This window comes from Aspergillus lentulus (assembly GCF_001445615.1).
Source record: "Aspergillus lentulus DNA, contig: Alt04, strain: IFM 54703, whole genome shotgun sequence".
In the NCBI taxonomy this organism is placed as follows: domain Eukaryota; kingdom Fungi; phylum Ascomycota; class Eurotiomycetes; order Eurotiales; family Aspergillaceae; genus Aspergillus; species Aspergillus lentulus.
In genome coordinates, this window is record NW_028322122.1 from 644,339 (window position 1) to 657,321 (window position 12,983).

At 51.3% G+C, this 12,983-nt stretch overlaps 5 protein-coding genes across 5 annotated transcripts; 2 read left to right on the forward strand and 3 right to left on the reverse strand.

Annotated features, from left to right (window-relative positions):
• Positions 1 to 37: 37 nt before the first annotated feature.
• ALT_1504 (chaperonin-containing T-complex subunit CCT3) lies at positions 38 to 1,944 on the reverse strand (the record flags this gene model as incomplete). The annotated part of the gene is made up of 6 exons (XM_033558473.2): positions 38 to 130; positions 184 to 821; positions 884 to 1,474; positions 1,526 to 1,734; positions 1,792 to 1,858; positions 1,920 to 1,944. 6 exons carry the CDS (start codon positions 1,942 to 1,944, stop codon positions 38 to 40), a joined length of 1,623 nt encoding a protein of 540 aa, XP_033414364.1.
• A 546-nt stretch (positions 1,945 to 2,490) lies between these two features.
• ALT_1505 (uncharacterized protein) lies at positions 2,491 to 3,276 on the reverse strand (the record flags this gene model as incomplete). The annotated part of the gene is made up of 1 exon (XM_033558474.2): positions 2,491 to 3,276. The coding sequence occupies one exon, from the start codon at positions 3,274 to 3,276 to the stop codon at positions 2,491 to 2,493; it is 786 nt and encodes a 261-aa protein (XP_033414365.2).
• Positions 3,277 to 3,972: 696 nt separating this feature from the next.
• Positions 3,973 to 5,359, reverse strand: ALT_1506 (N-acyl-phosphatidylethanolamine-hydrolyzing phospholipase D; the record flags this gene model as incomplete). The annotated part of the gene is made up of 4 exons (XM_033558475.2): positions 3,973 to 4,351; positions 4,417 to 5,052; positions 5,115 to 5,159; positions 5,223 to 5,359. The coding sequence occupies 4 exons, from the start codon at positions 5,357 to 5,359 to the stop codon at positions 3,973 to 3,975; spliced, it is 1,197 nt and encodes a 398-aa protein (XP_033414366.2).
• Positions 5,360 to 6,052: 693 nt separating this feature from the next.
• On the forward strand, positions 6,053 to 7,629 carry ALT_1507 (bifunctional AAA family ATPase chaperone/translocase BCS1; the record flags this gene model as incomplete). Its single annotated transcript, XM_033558476.2, has 2 exons — positions 6,053 to 6,205; positions 6,283 to 7,629. 2 exons carry the CDS (start codon positions 6,053 to 6,055, stop codon positions 7,627 to 7,629), a joined length of 1,500 nt encoding a protein of 499 aa, XP_033414367.2.
• A 915-nt stretch (positions 7,630 to 8,544) lies between these two features.
• ALT_1508 (uncharacterized protein) lies at positions 8,545 to 12,981 on the forward strand (the record flags this gene model as incomplete). Its single annotated transcript, XM_033558478.2, has 5 exons — positions 8,545 to 9,260; positions 9,307 to 10,539; positions 11,177 to 11,294; positions 11,363 to 11,495; positions 11,555 to 12,981. The coding sequence occupies 5 exons, from the start codon at positions 8,545 to 8,547 to the stop codon at positions 12,979 to 12,981; spliced, it is 3,627 nt and encodes a 1,208-aa protein (XP_033414369.2).
• Positions 12,982 to 12,983: the final 2 nt, after the last annotated feature.

The following is a 12,983-nucleotide window of genomic DNA, read 5'->3' on the forward strand; positions in this document are numbered from 1 at the left end:
CATTATGTACGCATTTTTATTCGAAGAGTTGGGCCTCCTAATCATCTCCACCGGGCATGTGAGCACCACCTGCCTGCTGTGCAGACTTACCACTGCAGATATCGTCAACGCGGAGCAGAAGACAGGCAGACTACGGAATGTTAGTTCGATACACTTGCAAATGGGAAAATTTCTAGGGCGTACCTCAACTGCCGTCTTGATGCTCTGGAGTTTGACCGCTTCAGGTTCCCAGACGCCATACTCCTTCATATCGACGAGGTTGCCCGAGTCACCATCCAGACCCCAGGTGTGCTGACCCTCGACATGCTTAGCTCTCAAGCGTGTGAGGACACGGATGGGGCTGGCACCGGCGTTCTGTGCTAATGTCCGGGGAATAACCTCCATAGCATCCGCCACAGCCTTGTAGGGCCATTGTTGAACACCTTCGATGGACTTTGCGAGTTGACTCAATTTGACGGACACCGCCATCTCGATCGCACCACCGCCAGGGCACAGCCGTGGGTGGAAGATGACGTTTCTGGCAACGGACATAGCATCCTGCAGGTTCCGTTCGATCTCGTTCAAGATATCCTTGGACGGACCACGCAGCAGAATCGTGCAGGCCTTGGGGTCCTGGCATTTCCGAAGGAATGTGAAGTATTCGTCACCAATCTTTTCGATCTCGAAAAGCCCGCATCTCGTTCCCACGTCGGACTCCTGCAGGTCATCGACTCGGTTGACAATTGTGGCACCTGTGGCTCTCGCAATACGGTTGTTATCGGTCTTTCTTACACGGCGAATCGCTGTTACATTCGCCTTCACCAGGAAGTGCTGGGCAAGATCTGAGCAGAATTATCAGTCAGTCGGGTCATCGGTCGTAGTAGAGCAGCTGCGAAAGGCTTACCTGAAACGCCCTTCTCGGTGAAAACAACATCGGGCTTCAGGGCCAGGATAGCATCACACATGTGCTTCACTTGCTCCTCCTCAATCTGAAGAATACGGTTCCAGTCATCCTCCTTGCTGATCTCGATGTTTGTCTGAGACTCTCCCTTCTTGTATTCGAGTGGGCAGTCGAGCAAGATGATTCGAGGATTCTCTATCCTTCTCCGCATCTTGGGGTGAGTAATGTCCTTGTTGACCATCACACCGTCGATAACCTCGCTGTCTTCAATCTGTCCACCAGGAATCTTCTCAATACGAGCATAACGCTTGATGTCGACTTCCTTCTTTCCACCACCAGCATCGAACGAAACAGTGCGGACCGCCTTCAACGCAAGGTTGCACATCAGTTCCGACCACCGGGAGACGAACTTGGTCCCGATGGACGACTGGATCAACGTGTACATCGCCTTATCATCGTCAATATCCACGGGTAGTGAGACTTCCTCCACGATAGCAAGAGCGTCGGCAAGAGCACGCTTAAAAGCCTGGATGATAACGACGGGGTGGATGTTGCGTTCGAGTTGAGGAAGGGCCTGGGCAAGCATTTCACCAGCTGAGGAATGTCAGTCGCAATTTCAAGTGAATATCCGACAGTAAAAAATACCTAGGATGATGACGGTTGTCGTTCCGTCTCCGACTTCCTCGTCCTGAGTGCGACTGAGCTCGATCATGCTCTTCGCTGCGGGATGCGACACCTCGATCTCTCTCAGAATAGCATGTCCATCGTTTGTCAGAACGATACCCCCCATGGGATCCAGGAGCATCTTCAACATGGCCTTGGGTCCAAGACATGACCGGATAATGTCCGCAACGCTACATATGGTCCCTATTAGCATCGGAGTGGGTATATCTGGTCGAATGCACACGTACGTCTTCGCAGCGGTAATATTCGAAAGCTGTGCTTTGCGGCCGACCTGCCTGTCACCAGCATTGGTGTCTAAAATGCACGTTTAGCGGTCTGAAAGGAGCGTGGGAGTAGACGGGATTTAATAACATACTCATCACCACCACTGGGGCCTGCATCTTAGCGGTGTTTTCGGGTTACTTCGGCGAGACACTTCAAGTAATGGAGTTCAATAGAGCGACAAATATCACTGTCCCAATCACGATTTAAAAGCAGCCGAACGATGGGCCTGCTGAGCTTGAAGACGTGGAGTTGTGCCCGCACCACCATCAAATTTCCAGCGCACCGCGAAGTGGGATTGAAGCTCACCGCCCCCTAATCTATTTTGGGCTTAGTTCGTCAGCAGTTTCCCCTGAGCTATCAGGCAAATCATGTACAAATTAGATAAACAGAGACTGAATCATTTTCGACTGACAATTCCTAAAGCAACGCCGTTTAAAACACTGAACCTCCAAATCCGTAAGTTTCCCAAGAGACATAGTCAGTATGCCTATAACATGATTATCAACGCCCCGCCAAATAACGACCTAAGCACCCAAGTTTCGGTTAAGTTCCCTGATATCAACAACACCGGTGTATCATTATTACCATGTTTCCAATAGTGAGCAGGATGCAAGAAGATAGCTTAGTACAGTCGTGGGTACCGAATGTGTGCGGCAGTCTTATCACGCAACGGAATATCTCTTGAAGAATCTGCTCATCCTCCCAATCTTCTTCTGAAGTCGACTTCGCATTTCCAAGATGACTTGTGATCGTCTCCTGCGAAACTCGGGACTACCCGACCTTTCTTCCAAGGGCTGACCTCCGTACCAAGTTGCATATTTGATGTGAGTTCGAGTCTTATCATCCCGCTCCCCGAAGTACTCCTGGATCGGAGATGAGTCGTGTTCCGTTTCGACACCTGCGCCTGCAACTATCTCCTCCTGATGATAGGTGAGGTCTGATTCCGGAGTTCTGGACGCGGATTGTGCCTGGTTGACTATATCGCCGAGTGTATGTTGAGGTTCTGCCGTAGCTTGTCTTTGGTTTTCACCGCAGCCCATCTGTTGAAGACGTACATTTGGTGTCTCTCCAATTTGGTGATGTCCTGCTCTGTGCGTTGACCGCCTCTCCACGAGTTGCGAGACCACGCTGTCGAGCCATGCAGAAGCATGTCTGTTGCAATTGTAAGACACTGGGCTGCGGAATTTGAAGTAAGGGTTCTCGCGCTGCAGACGTTCCAGCCGCTCCATGTGAAGCTCTCGCATTACCTGCTGCAGGTGATGTGGTAGGCAGGCCATGGCATGCTCATCAAGATCGTAAACAACTTCTTCCTCGTCGTCGGTGTCGTAGCCAGCGACTCGTGGTGTCTGTTCCGGGCTTCTCCACTGCATTGTGTTGTAGCCGTAGTTGTAGTTGTAGTTGAACTCGGTTTGGTGTCCGGGAGGAGCCAGAGGGATGTAGATTGGCATGATGAAAACGAGGTATAGATGTTAAGACTGGGAAGATGATGTGAGAAGATGCAGTATGCTTCGAATGTGTTGAGCTGTTGAGTGACCCCCAGATGGAGCTGTGCGCTGGGTGTTTTATAGTCCTTAGGAGTATCCTCAGGCACCAGGCACAGTGGAGCAATCATTCTGTATGAGCATCAATATACCATTCTATTCACTAATGTTCTTTGTGTTCCACGAAGCTTACCATTGAATAGAGAACAAGATCAATCAGAGTACGTCTTATAGAAATAGGTTGAATTTTAGATTCGCTCATCTTAATATCACATTGTAGACCTTAACAATGATATTTTTTTTGTGTAGAAAAGGATTGAATGTCTAGAACATAAGCTAGCATTGATATAACATTTCTTAACTTGCATTTGAAAATGCATAGTTCAAGTAGGATTTAGCGGTAATTGCATATATAGGTCAGATTCGACGACACCGCTACTCCCTGCAGCAAGATTGATGACCATCTTGCAGGATACAGGAAGTTTCTAAGAATCAGGTTTCCATCTCCAAGTGCCCAAGAATCTCACATGACTAAATACATTAAATTATGTGACAGTGTCTGATAATGTCCAATATCATATCCACAGGACTCCAAATTACATCATGCATCAGTCCAGCAACTATATGGAGAATATATGTCCAAAGATGGCCCATGTAAGTTGATCAATACTCTCTGCTTTCACCAATATCACAAACATCGAAGACTCCCTCTGCAGGAATTGAATGCTTCTTCAATGCTTCCTTCAATTTCTTCGCAGGTTCCAGGACGTCCTCCTCAGTAAGCACCCATGTGCCCCAATGCATGGCGGTTGCTCGTTTACACTTTGTGTCTCTGAATATTTCCACAGCATCATGAGGGTCTGCATGCATCGGGCTCATGATAAACCGTGGCGCGTAGGCTCCGATGGGAATCAAACCGAGGTCAAAAGGTCCTCTGAATTCGCCGACCTGCTTGAACGCGGGACACGAAGGGTAATTATACTCGGGAGCGTGATCGTCCACGCCATCCGGAAGTTCAGGTACCGCACGGTATCCAGTATCTCTGAGCACGATATACAATGTCAGCCTTGAAAAATATGGAGAGGTGTATCGGGAGCATTGACATACCCAGCGAAGTAAACCTTGCGACCTCCAGATTCGACGTACCATGACGACCACAATGTCTTCTCTCGATCAAGGAGTCCTCTGGCACTGGTATGCTGGCATGGTAGGCAGCCGATACGCGCTTTGATATCCGCAGGCTTGGACGCGAGATCGCCCGTTGCTTCTTCAACCGTAGTGTCTGGCTTTGAAGGCGAAAGGACGACATCCCGCTCTTCCCACCAGTCCATCTCAGTCATATTCTTAATTCCTGACCTAGAAAACCACTCTTTGTTACCCAGAGGCGCAAAGAAATGGCAATTTGGATGCAGTTTGGCGATCTCTTTCACTGTCGGGTGCGACAGATGGTCATAATGGTTGTGGGAAATAACAACTGCGTCGATGAAAGGGATGTCTTTGATCTGGCACGGCGCCTCCGTGTATCGTTTCGGTCCAAGCCAGGAGAAAGGCGAGCAGCGGTCCTCAAAGACAGGATCGAACAGCACTCGCAGACCGTCGGGAAACTCGACATAGTAGCAGGCATGGCCCAGCCATGTCGCCCTCAGCTTCGACGTCTCCCGGTTGGGCAGAAATTCTGGTGTACGGACAGGAACAGTCGGAGGCGTAGTGTCAGGCCGGTTGGCTTTCCCAGTTACCTGGCGACTTTACAAGCAAGAAGAAATGGTCAGATCTGGTCGAAATAGAACTGTTCCGAGACCACTCACGAAAGGATATCATAGGCGATGGTTGCTTTGATCGGTTTCCATGAACTATGCAGGATGGTCAGTACTCAAGCACCGCTTACGGCATATTTTCTGACAACTAAGTCTTACTCCCATGGGTTCGTGAATCCGCCTTGAAGGTGATGGCTTTTTTTCTGCGCATCATCTGGCAAAGGTGAAGCGGCAGGCGTGGTGATAGTGATAGCATAGAGAATTGCCGCGGTGGATGAACTCATATTTCGCTTCATTGAGGGCGTTGAGGGATTGTGGCCCTGATGCTGGCGAAAGCCAAATAAGCGTCGTAAGAAAGAGCGCATTTGCTAGCAAGCCTGCTTTTGCGCAATGCCGGGCACTCTATTTCTCTTTATCTATGCAAACCAGCCTGGGAACAGCTCAGCAGGCAGATGGTCACAGGGTCAACAGACGAATCAGAAATGAATTAGAAAACGAATCGAGCTTTGAGCCTAGTATTACACGGAGGACGACTACGAGCTGCGCTGTCGGCTTTAGGCGGCGAGTTTGACTGCCAGCAATCCGAAGCAAAGACTTGCATGTCAGCCACTAATCCCGCTATCTCCGAGCCGAAGCCCTCCTTGGCGAGGCTCGTGGAGGCGGAGCTCATCATTCTCAAGGATTAGTTGCGTGTGAATAAGTCACGGCTAGAGGCTGAGCAGTATAATCTTTTCCCTTGAGTGCGGGTGCGTAGGCACGTCTGAGGTAATGCTGCCCAGATCTTTCTGTAAAGTGCCAAACAAGAGTACCTTATCCATCGATGGGTCTTCACAGGTAACTTTTCTCCAAACCAAACAAAACAAGCCCGGGGTAACGGGATTATCTCGGCCCGTCGTAGCTCCGATATCAGACGCCATGGACGTTTTTGAGATGCGCCGCCACAAAAAGTATCCGGTTCGCGATCATCACGCTCATCGCCGTAGACTGGGATGGAGAGAAATGGAGCTCCGGATACTGCCGGGTTGTCCTCGCCTGGTGACCTAATTCTGCAACAGAGGAAGGATGCGATCCAGGCGGCGGTTCAGCAACCCGGCAATGGCGGCCTTTTTTCTCAGCTCTCCAGTAACCCTTTCTTCACAGCGGTAAGATCTGCAGCCTTGGGATTGTGAATGCGATAAAAAGAGACTAGGGAAAACTGACGAGCAGGTCATGAGTACAGGGATTCGGTCTCGCTGGTCTTGGAGCGGGATTGAGCTTAGCCCAGAAAGGCGTTCGACATGGTGCCGCCCTCCTTCGGCGTCGTATGCTCGTGGATGTCGAAATCAGCATCAAGGACGATTCTTATCCATGGTTTCTCCACTGGATGACCCTCTATCAACAATCTCAACTTAATGCCGCTCGCTCCGCAGCCAGCAGGTCTGGCTTCATGGAAACTATCCTTCAGAAACTGACACCGGGAATGCGCCACCTGTCGATACAGACGCAAAAGGTCGAACATGCGAATGGCGCTATACATACACACTTCGCACTGGTTCCTGGACCGGGAAGGCACGTTTTGCGTTACAAGAATGCGTTCATTTTCGTCAATCGGATGCGTGAGTCCAAGTCGCAGGATTTACAGACGGGGCGGCCATGGGAGACGATCACATTAACAACACTCTACTCACATCGGCACATTTTCGAAGATCTATTCAAAGAGGCTCATGCATATGCGGCCAAGTCACACGAAGGCAAGACGTCTATCTACAACAGTTGGGGCACGGAATGGAGACTGTTCGGACAACCGCGGAGAAAGCGCCCATTGGACTCGGTGATTCTTGACGAAGGTGTCAAGGAGCGGATTGTGGAAGATGTGAAGGACTTTGTTTCTAGCGCAAAGTGGTACCATGACCGGGGGATTCCCTACAGACGCGGGTATTTGCTCTACGGGCCACCTGGGACGGGAAAGAGCTCGTTCATCCAGGCATTAGCGGGAGAATTGGACTATGACATTGCCATCTTGAACCTGAGTGAGCGGGGGCTGACTGACGATCGATTGAATCACCTGCTCACTATTGTGCCGAACCGGACCCTCGTCCTATTGGAGGATGTGGATGCTGCTTTCTCGAATCGGCGTCAAACTGATACGGATGGGTACCGCGGCGCCAATGTGACGTTTTCAGGCCTGCTAAATGCCTTGGATGGTGTTGCGAGCGCTGAGGAGCGTATTATTTTCCTCACAACAAATCATGTCGAGCGACTCGACGAAGCCTTGGTTCGGCCCGGTCGGGTTGACATGACCGTCCGCCTAGGCGAAATCACTCGCTACCAAGTCCGCTGTTTATGGGATAGGTTCTATGGTGACCTCGACACAACCGGATCTTATAGGCAAGCATTCCTGGACCGGCTACAGGAGTTAGGCCTCATAGAAGACGAGAAAGGCTTCAAAGCTGATCGGTCGAGAAGTACAAGTGCTGCTGCTCTGCAGGGCTTGTTTCTGTATAACAAGGGGAGTATGGAGGGGGCAATCGCAATGGCCGAGGCACTCACACATACAGTGCACGATTCGGCCGAGGGCGACCATTAGTATGTACATTATCATGACTTGTAAATATATTTGATAGACCTGTGAGCATGCATGTATCTGGACGGCGTCAATTCAAACCTTGCTTGTTTCTGCAGAAGTAATCGGAGAATTGAACTTGATGACGCTTGGGGTGCAGATTCACCAGCTAAGCACCCCGGATTGTAATCGACACTGAAGCTTCTAGTCTGCCACCCTCCCTGGGCTTGCACAGCCATCGTGATGACTAGTAATCAGGATTATTCTTGTCACTTGAATGGTTCTTCAGCGATCATTTACAAGGCAGCTAACCAATCACGACAATCAGCACACAGCTGACCGGGATAGCCTTTCTGAGTAGTCGAACTGCTTTCAATTCTCCATCCTCTTCAAGACCACGCGAGAACGAGACCAATAGGACAGCGGATCTTCGCATCTCACCGACATCGCCAAGCCGGTTTCCTTCTGTCGAAGCGCTGCGACAACAGTCACTCCAGGCACTCAGCCAATCACCCCGCCGGTGAGCTGACACTTTAACCGCCGACATCTCAACCACCAAGATATCCTGCAGGATAATTCAGTTCTTCACACTAGCCAGAGCCTCTCACATTTCAGACCCTTGACGCTTGCATGATGGATTTTATGGCGTTTACCCGACCTGGAAAGTCTGGAGCGAGGGGTATATGTCAATGTTGGTCCGCTCTTGTTCTCCCTGCAAGTCGGTTCAATGCCGTTTTCCATTCTGGTTTCGAGTCTTTCGAATTAGAGGATTGCCTGATATCATTTCTGCGCCGACATTGACGGTTTTGTATGTGTGCAGCGTGGAACAAGCATTCAAGAATCAATTCGCGTCTGCTGCTTCTGTTTCTATATCTGAGGGCTGCGGTTTATCCCTCTGACTTGACTGAGCCTCGATTTCGATTTTGCTCGGATTGAGAAATGAGTCAGTTTCAGTTATTTCCTCCACCTTCCCCTGTAGGTGGAGGCTCGAAGAATCCTTTTCGCAAAGGAATCAAGAAACCGGCTACAAAGCCGCAGCCATCGAGTCCAATACCTTTGGAGGACCTCAAAGGCTCGCAGACAGAAGCAGTGCTTTTGCAGATTATAGAGGACACAAAGAAGGTTCAGCCACCTCCAAAGGCACATGTAGCCCGAGAATCACCACTGTCGATACCGGAGACAATACGTGAACCCGAGTCTGAGTCGCTGTATGATGCTACTCCACGGATCGGGACCGCAGAAAGAGAACGCTCGCCAACACCGAAGACTAAGCCTTCATTACCACGAGTTCAGGTAGGCTCTCGCCAAAAGTCTCCGCAACCTTCTGAGCCTCCGGTGATTCCTATGAAATCGATATTCCCTCGTTACGATCCGAATTTCCCACTTAGCCAACAGCAGTACTACCCTCAATCCTCGGGCAGTACGCCTCGGCCTCTCCACAATCCTCGAGGGCTGACTCTGACGCCAGACCCGGAAATTGACCGTGCGCTAGGGCCCAAGACGGTCCCTGCGAGCGTATTGAACTTTCCAACGGATATGCTAGAGCCGCTTGAGGTACACTACTCCTCTGCAGCGGAGCTGAAAGGTCTTTGGGAGGTTGCCAATGGACAAAGGCCGCAGAATCTTATGGGAACCTTTAATTTACGTATGCATAGGTGAGTGTTATGCTAAACTAGTATCGGCTGAGCTGATGGGGCGCAGGACTGATCATGCAACATTCACGTTCGGAGACCCGCGGTCTCCATTCTATACGATGCATACCTTCTCCACGGATGAGTTGTCTATTGCCAGAGCTCACCCCATGAAACCAAACAGCAGTGTCTCCGTGATGATGCTGAAACTGGAGGACCGGAAGCGTTGGCTGCCGCCCAACGATGGACTGGTCACGCTGTTGTTCTCCCGACTGGCTGCAATGCTAGCCATCGGCGAAGCAGAGGAAGTAGCAAAGCAACATCACCTTTCATCAACCGAAGCGAGCGAAGTGGAAGGCAACGCCCTGAAGCGAGCAGCTGCACAAGAGTCCTGCAGACTTCTCTGGAATAACGAGAAGCGCCTGTACGAGCTCCAGCACCCATCGCACTGCAAACAGCAACCGCCCGCCCTCGTCGGCGCAGCTGGGTTCGGTGCAGCGGGTATTCCCCTTTCTCCAGTGAGGTCGAAGTACGCAGGGATCCTCCACATTTCAGTCTCGACTCCATCAAGCGACTCCAAATCCCGTCAGCCTCCAACGATCATCGTGACGACGCCTCTATCTCCCAACGCGTTGGAGGCCGCCACCCAGGCGGCCACACCACGCACCTCTACCCTCCCGTTGACCGACTCGGACGAGCCGCTGGCGTCACTGGACCTTGGCACAATGACTCTGTCAATTTCTGCGACGGCCATTATCAATACCATCCCGTCATTGTATGCCATCGACTCCCTGGTAGCAGCCATGCTGGCCGTGGCTGCTTCAGATGAGACGACCAATCCTGTCCTGGCGGACATGGCCTTGCACGACCCCAAGCAGGAATCGCATCACTTTTCTTCCCTCTCCAATCCCGCCAGCGGGGGTATGTTCGCAGGAAAATTAGTAGCAACGCTCGCAGAACGCGAAGACGCCGAGGAGAGCGACAGGCTGATGTCGAAGATCAAGTCGTCCAAGTTCAAGTCCGACACTCCCACCGACAGCAACGGCAGCGGCAAACGATCTTTCTGGTCATGGGGACGCTCAAAGCCTAAAAAACCACAGAGCAAAAACAAACAGATCATGGTCGAGCAGTTCGATCTGGAGAAGTACGGACGGTACGGGTCTAGTTCATCCAGGGAAGGACAGAAGCTGCCCGGTCCGACGAGGGGTATCCTCCGCCTTCTATTCTTTGGGTTGAATATGATTGTGAAGACGCTTACTGTGTTGGTGAAGATTGTGGCTTGGTTGTTAGTGAGCGTTACTCGGTGCGTGACGAGTGAGAAGTTTTAGTCCATCATAATTGATGCGTTGCTGTTGATACCCTAGGACCCTTGTGTTTCCCTACATATGGATTGATTATGCGCATGTTTTCAAGCTTTACAAGAATATTATTCTAACTTTGCTGATGTCAATGGATCGTCACTTACTTCATTCTCGACAAGTATCTATATATGGAGTAATTGCGATATGCATAGCAGATGGTGGTCTACATACCATGCGCTGCAACGCATCCAAGTTTCAACACCTGCCACAGCGAGCTATCGGACCATATCATTGCCACAAGTGTGCATGTTACACGTACATCCTAGCCGTATAAGTAATAGGACAGTACGTGGCAGAGGCAGAGGGCAGACATTCCACTCCACCCAGGAATGCAAATCATGCACCCATGCAACAGAACAGACTACACGTCCATTCCATTCCACTGTACTAGATATGTATCAGAGAGGTATCATGAGCATTGAAAATTCTCTGTCTGAATAGAGTTATCAAGGGATGGCTGCGTTTCGTGTCTACAGTACGTAGGCTCGTATACCCCAGGACGGATATATTAAGCCTTCCATGCGCAACCCTGCACCAGCTCTGCCTCTCTATCTTGGAACATCTGAATTAAGTGCATAGATCAAGTTACGGAGCCAACATGGTTCACACCAAACAAACCACCCTCCTGGCCCTAACCGGCCTAGCTGCCACAGCTACAGCCTACAAGCATACATGGAGGGACCACATGAAGTGCGCAGTAAGAGCCTCTCGCCTTCATTGTTTTCTTTCAGAATAAGCCAGCTTGTTAACATTCACCCTGTCAAGGCTGCTGTAGCCCAGGACGCAGATTACCCAACCTGCACCTCACCATCCAAGTTCTACTGCTTCTGCGCGCAGCCCTTCGATCCGAGCAAGATAAGCAGTGCAGCAAGGGACGTGTGCGATGGATTTGGAATCCGTATGTTCATTCATCTCTTTCCTTGCCTCGGTCTACGAATGGAAACTGACGCAACGAAGCAACGGAGAATATACACAGGTTCATCTGCGACCACGACGGCCATTGGGATGATGACGATGTGTATGATCATGACCCCGATCACTACCCTAACTGCCATCATGCCTTCACCTACGACTACGACGATCACGACGACAATGATAGGGACAGATATGGATATCGCATCTCCCATCCGCACCGCCTCAGCCACCCCAACTGGCGTGTTGCCGCTCCGGAGAGTGAGACCACTTCCTCAAACACAGCTAAACACAGCCCCAACGTCCAGAGCAAGAGGGCGTACGTGCCAGGTCTGGCCCATTCCGCCTCCGCCTCGGCCTCTACCCACCGCCCCCTTGTCACCGACTTCCCGTCAATCCCTGACGAAGAGAACGACTACGAGGACGAGAACGAGCACGGAGTCAGGGTCATCACGGAGATCCTCACGCATACATCGTGCGACTGTTCGTCGTCGGCGGTAGCGGCTTCAACGGACCGGGTGTCGAGTCAACCGGTGTATGCTCATCAGAGCGCGGTTCCTGTTTCATCTTCATCATTGGCGCATGCCCATGTTCATCAGACTGGGGTCCCTGTCTCGTCTTCTCCATCGGCGCACGCGCATGTTCATCAAGCTATGACCCCCGTTCCTTCGCCATCGACGCATACGCGTGTTCACCCGACTGTGGTCCCTGCTTCCTCGTCGTCGTTGGCGCACATGCCTGTTCATCAGGCTGTGGCCCCCATTTCTTCATCGACAGCACAAACGCGTCTTCATCAGGCTATGGTCCCTGCTTCATCCTCGTCGTTGGCCCACGCACATATTCACCAGACTGTGGTCCCTGTTTTATCCTCGTCGTCATCGCACTTGCATGTTCACCACACAGCAATTCCTGTTGCATCTTCGTCAAGTCGACCGGCGCACCTGCACCAGGCCGTGGTACCTGTTGCATCTTCGTCGTCAGCGCACGCGCATGTTTATCAGACCGTGGTCCCCGTTTCTTCATCGCCGACGCACATGCACCTTCATGAGAGCGCGATCCCAGAGCCAACTTCGTCATCAGCACATGCGCATGTTCATCAGGCTGCGGTTACTGTTGCATCCTCGTCCAGTCAACCAGCGCACCTTCACCAGGCCGCGATTCCCGTTTCCTCATCGTCGGCATCGGCGTCGAGTTCGCTAGCTAGATCGCATGAGCATGCGCAGGTCCATGGACCAGAGTCCGTGTACGTCTCGGTACCTGTGTCAGTGCCTGCACCTACAGGCGTCGATGCGCAGCGGAGTGGGTATCCCAGTCATCACAAGGCGATGGATTCGTCTTTTGTGGTGGCTTCGGCGTCGCCTTCTCCCTCGCCGTCGGCAATGACCTTTGATGGGGCTGCGGCGGTTGGGGTGCTTGTGCCTAGTTCGGTGGTTGTGCTTGGGTTGACTGCGTTGATGGCGTTTTTTATGTGAGT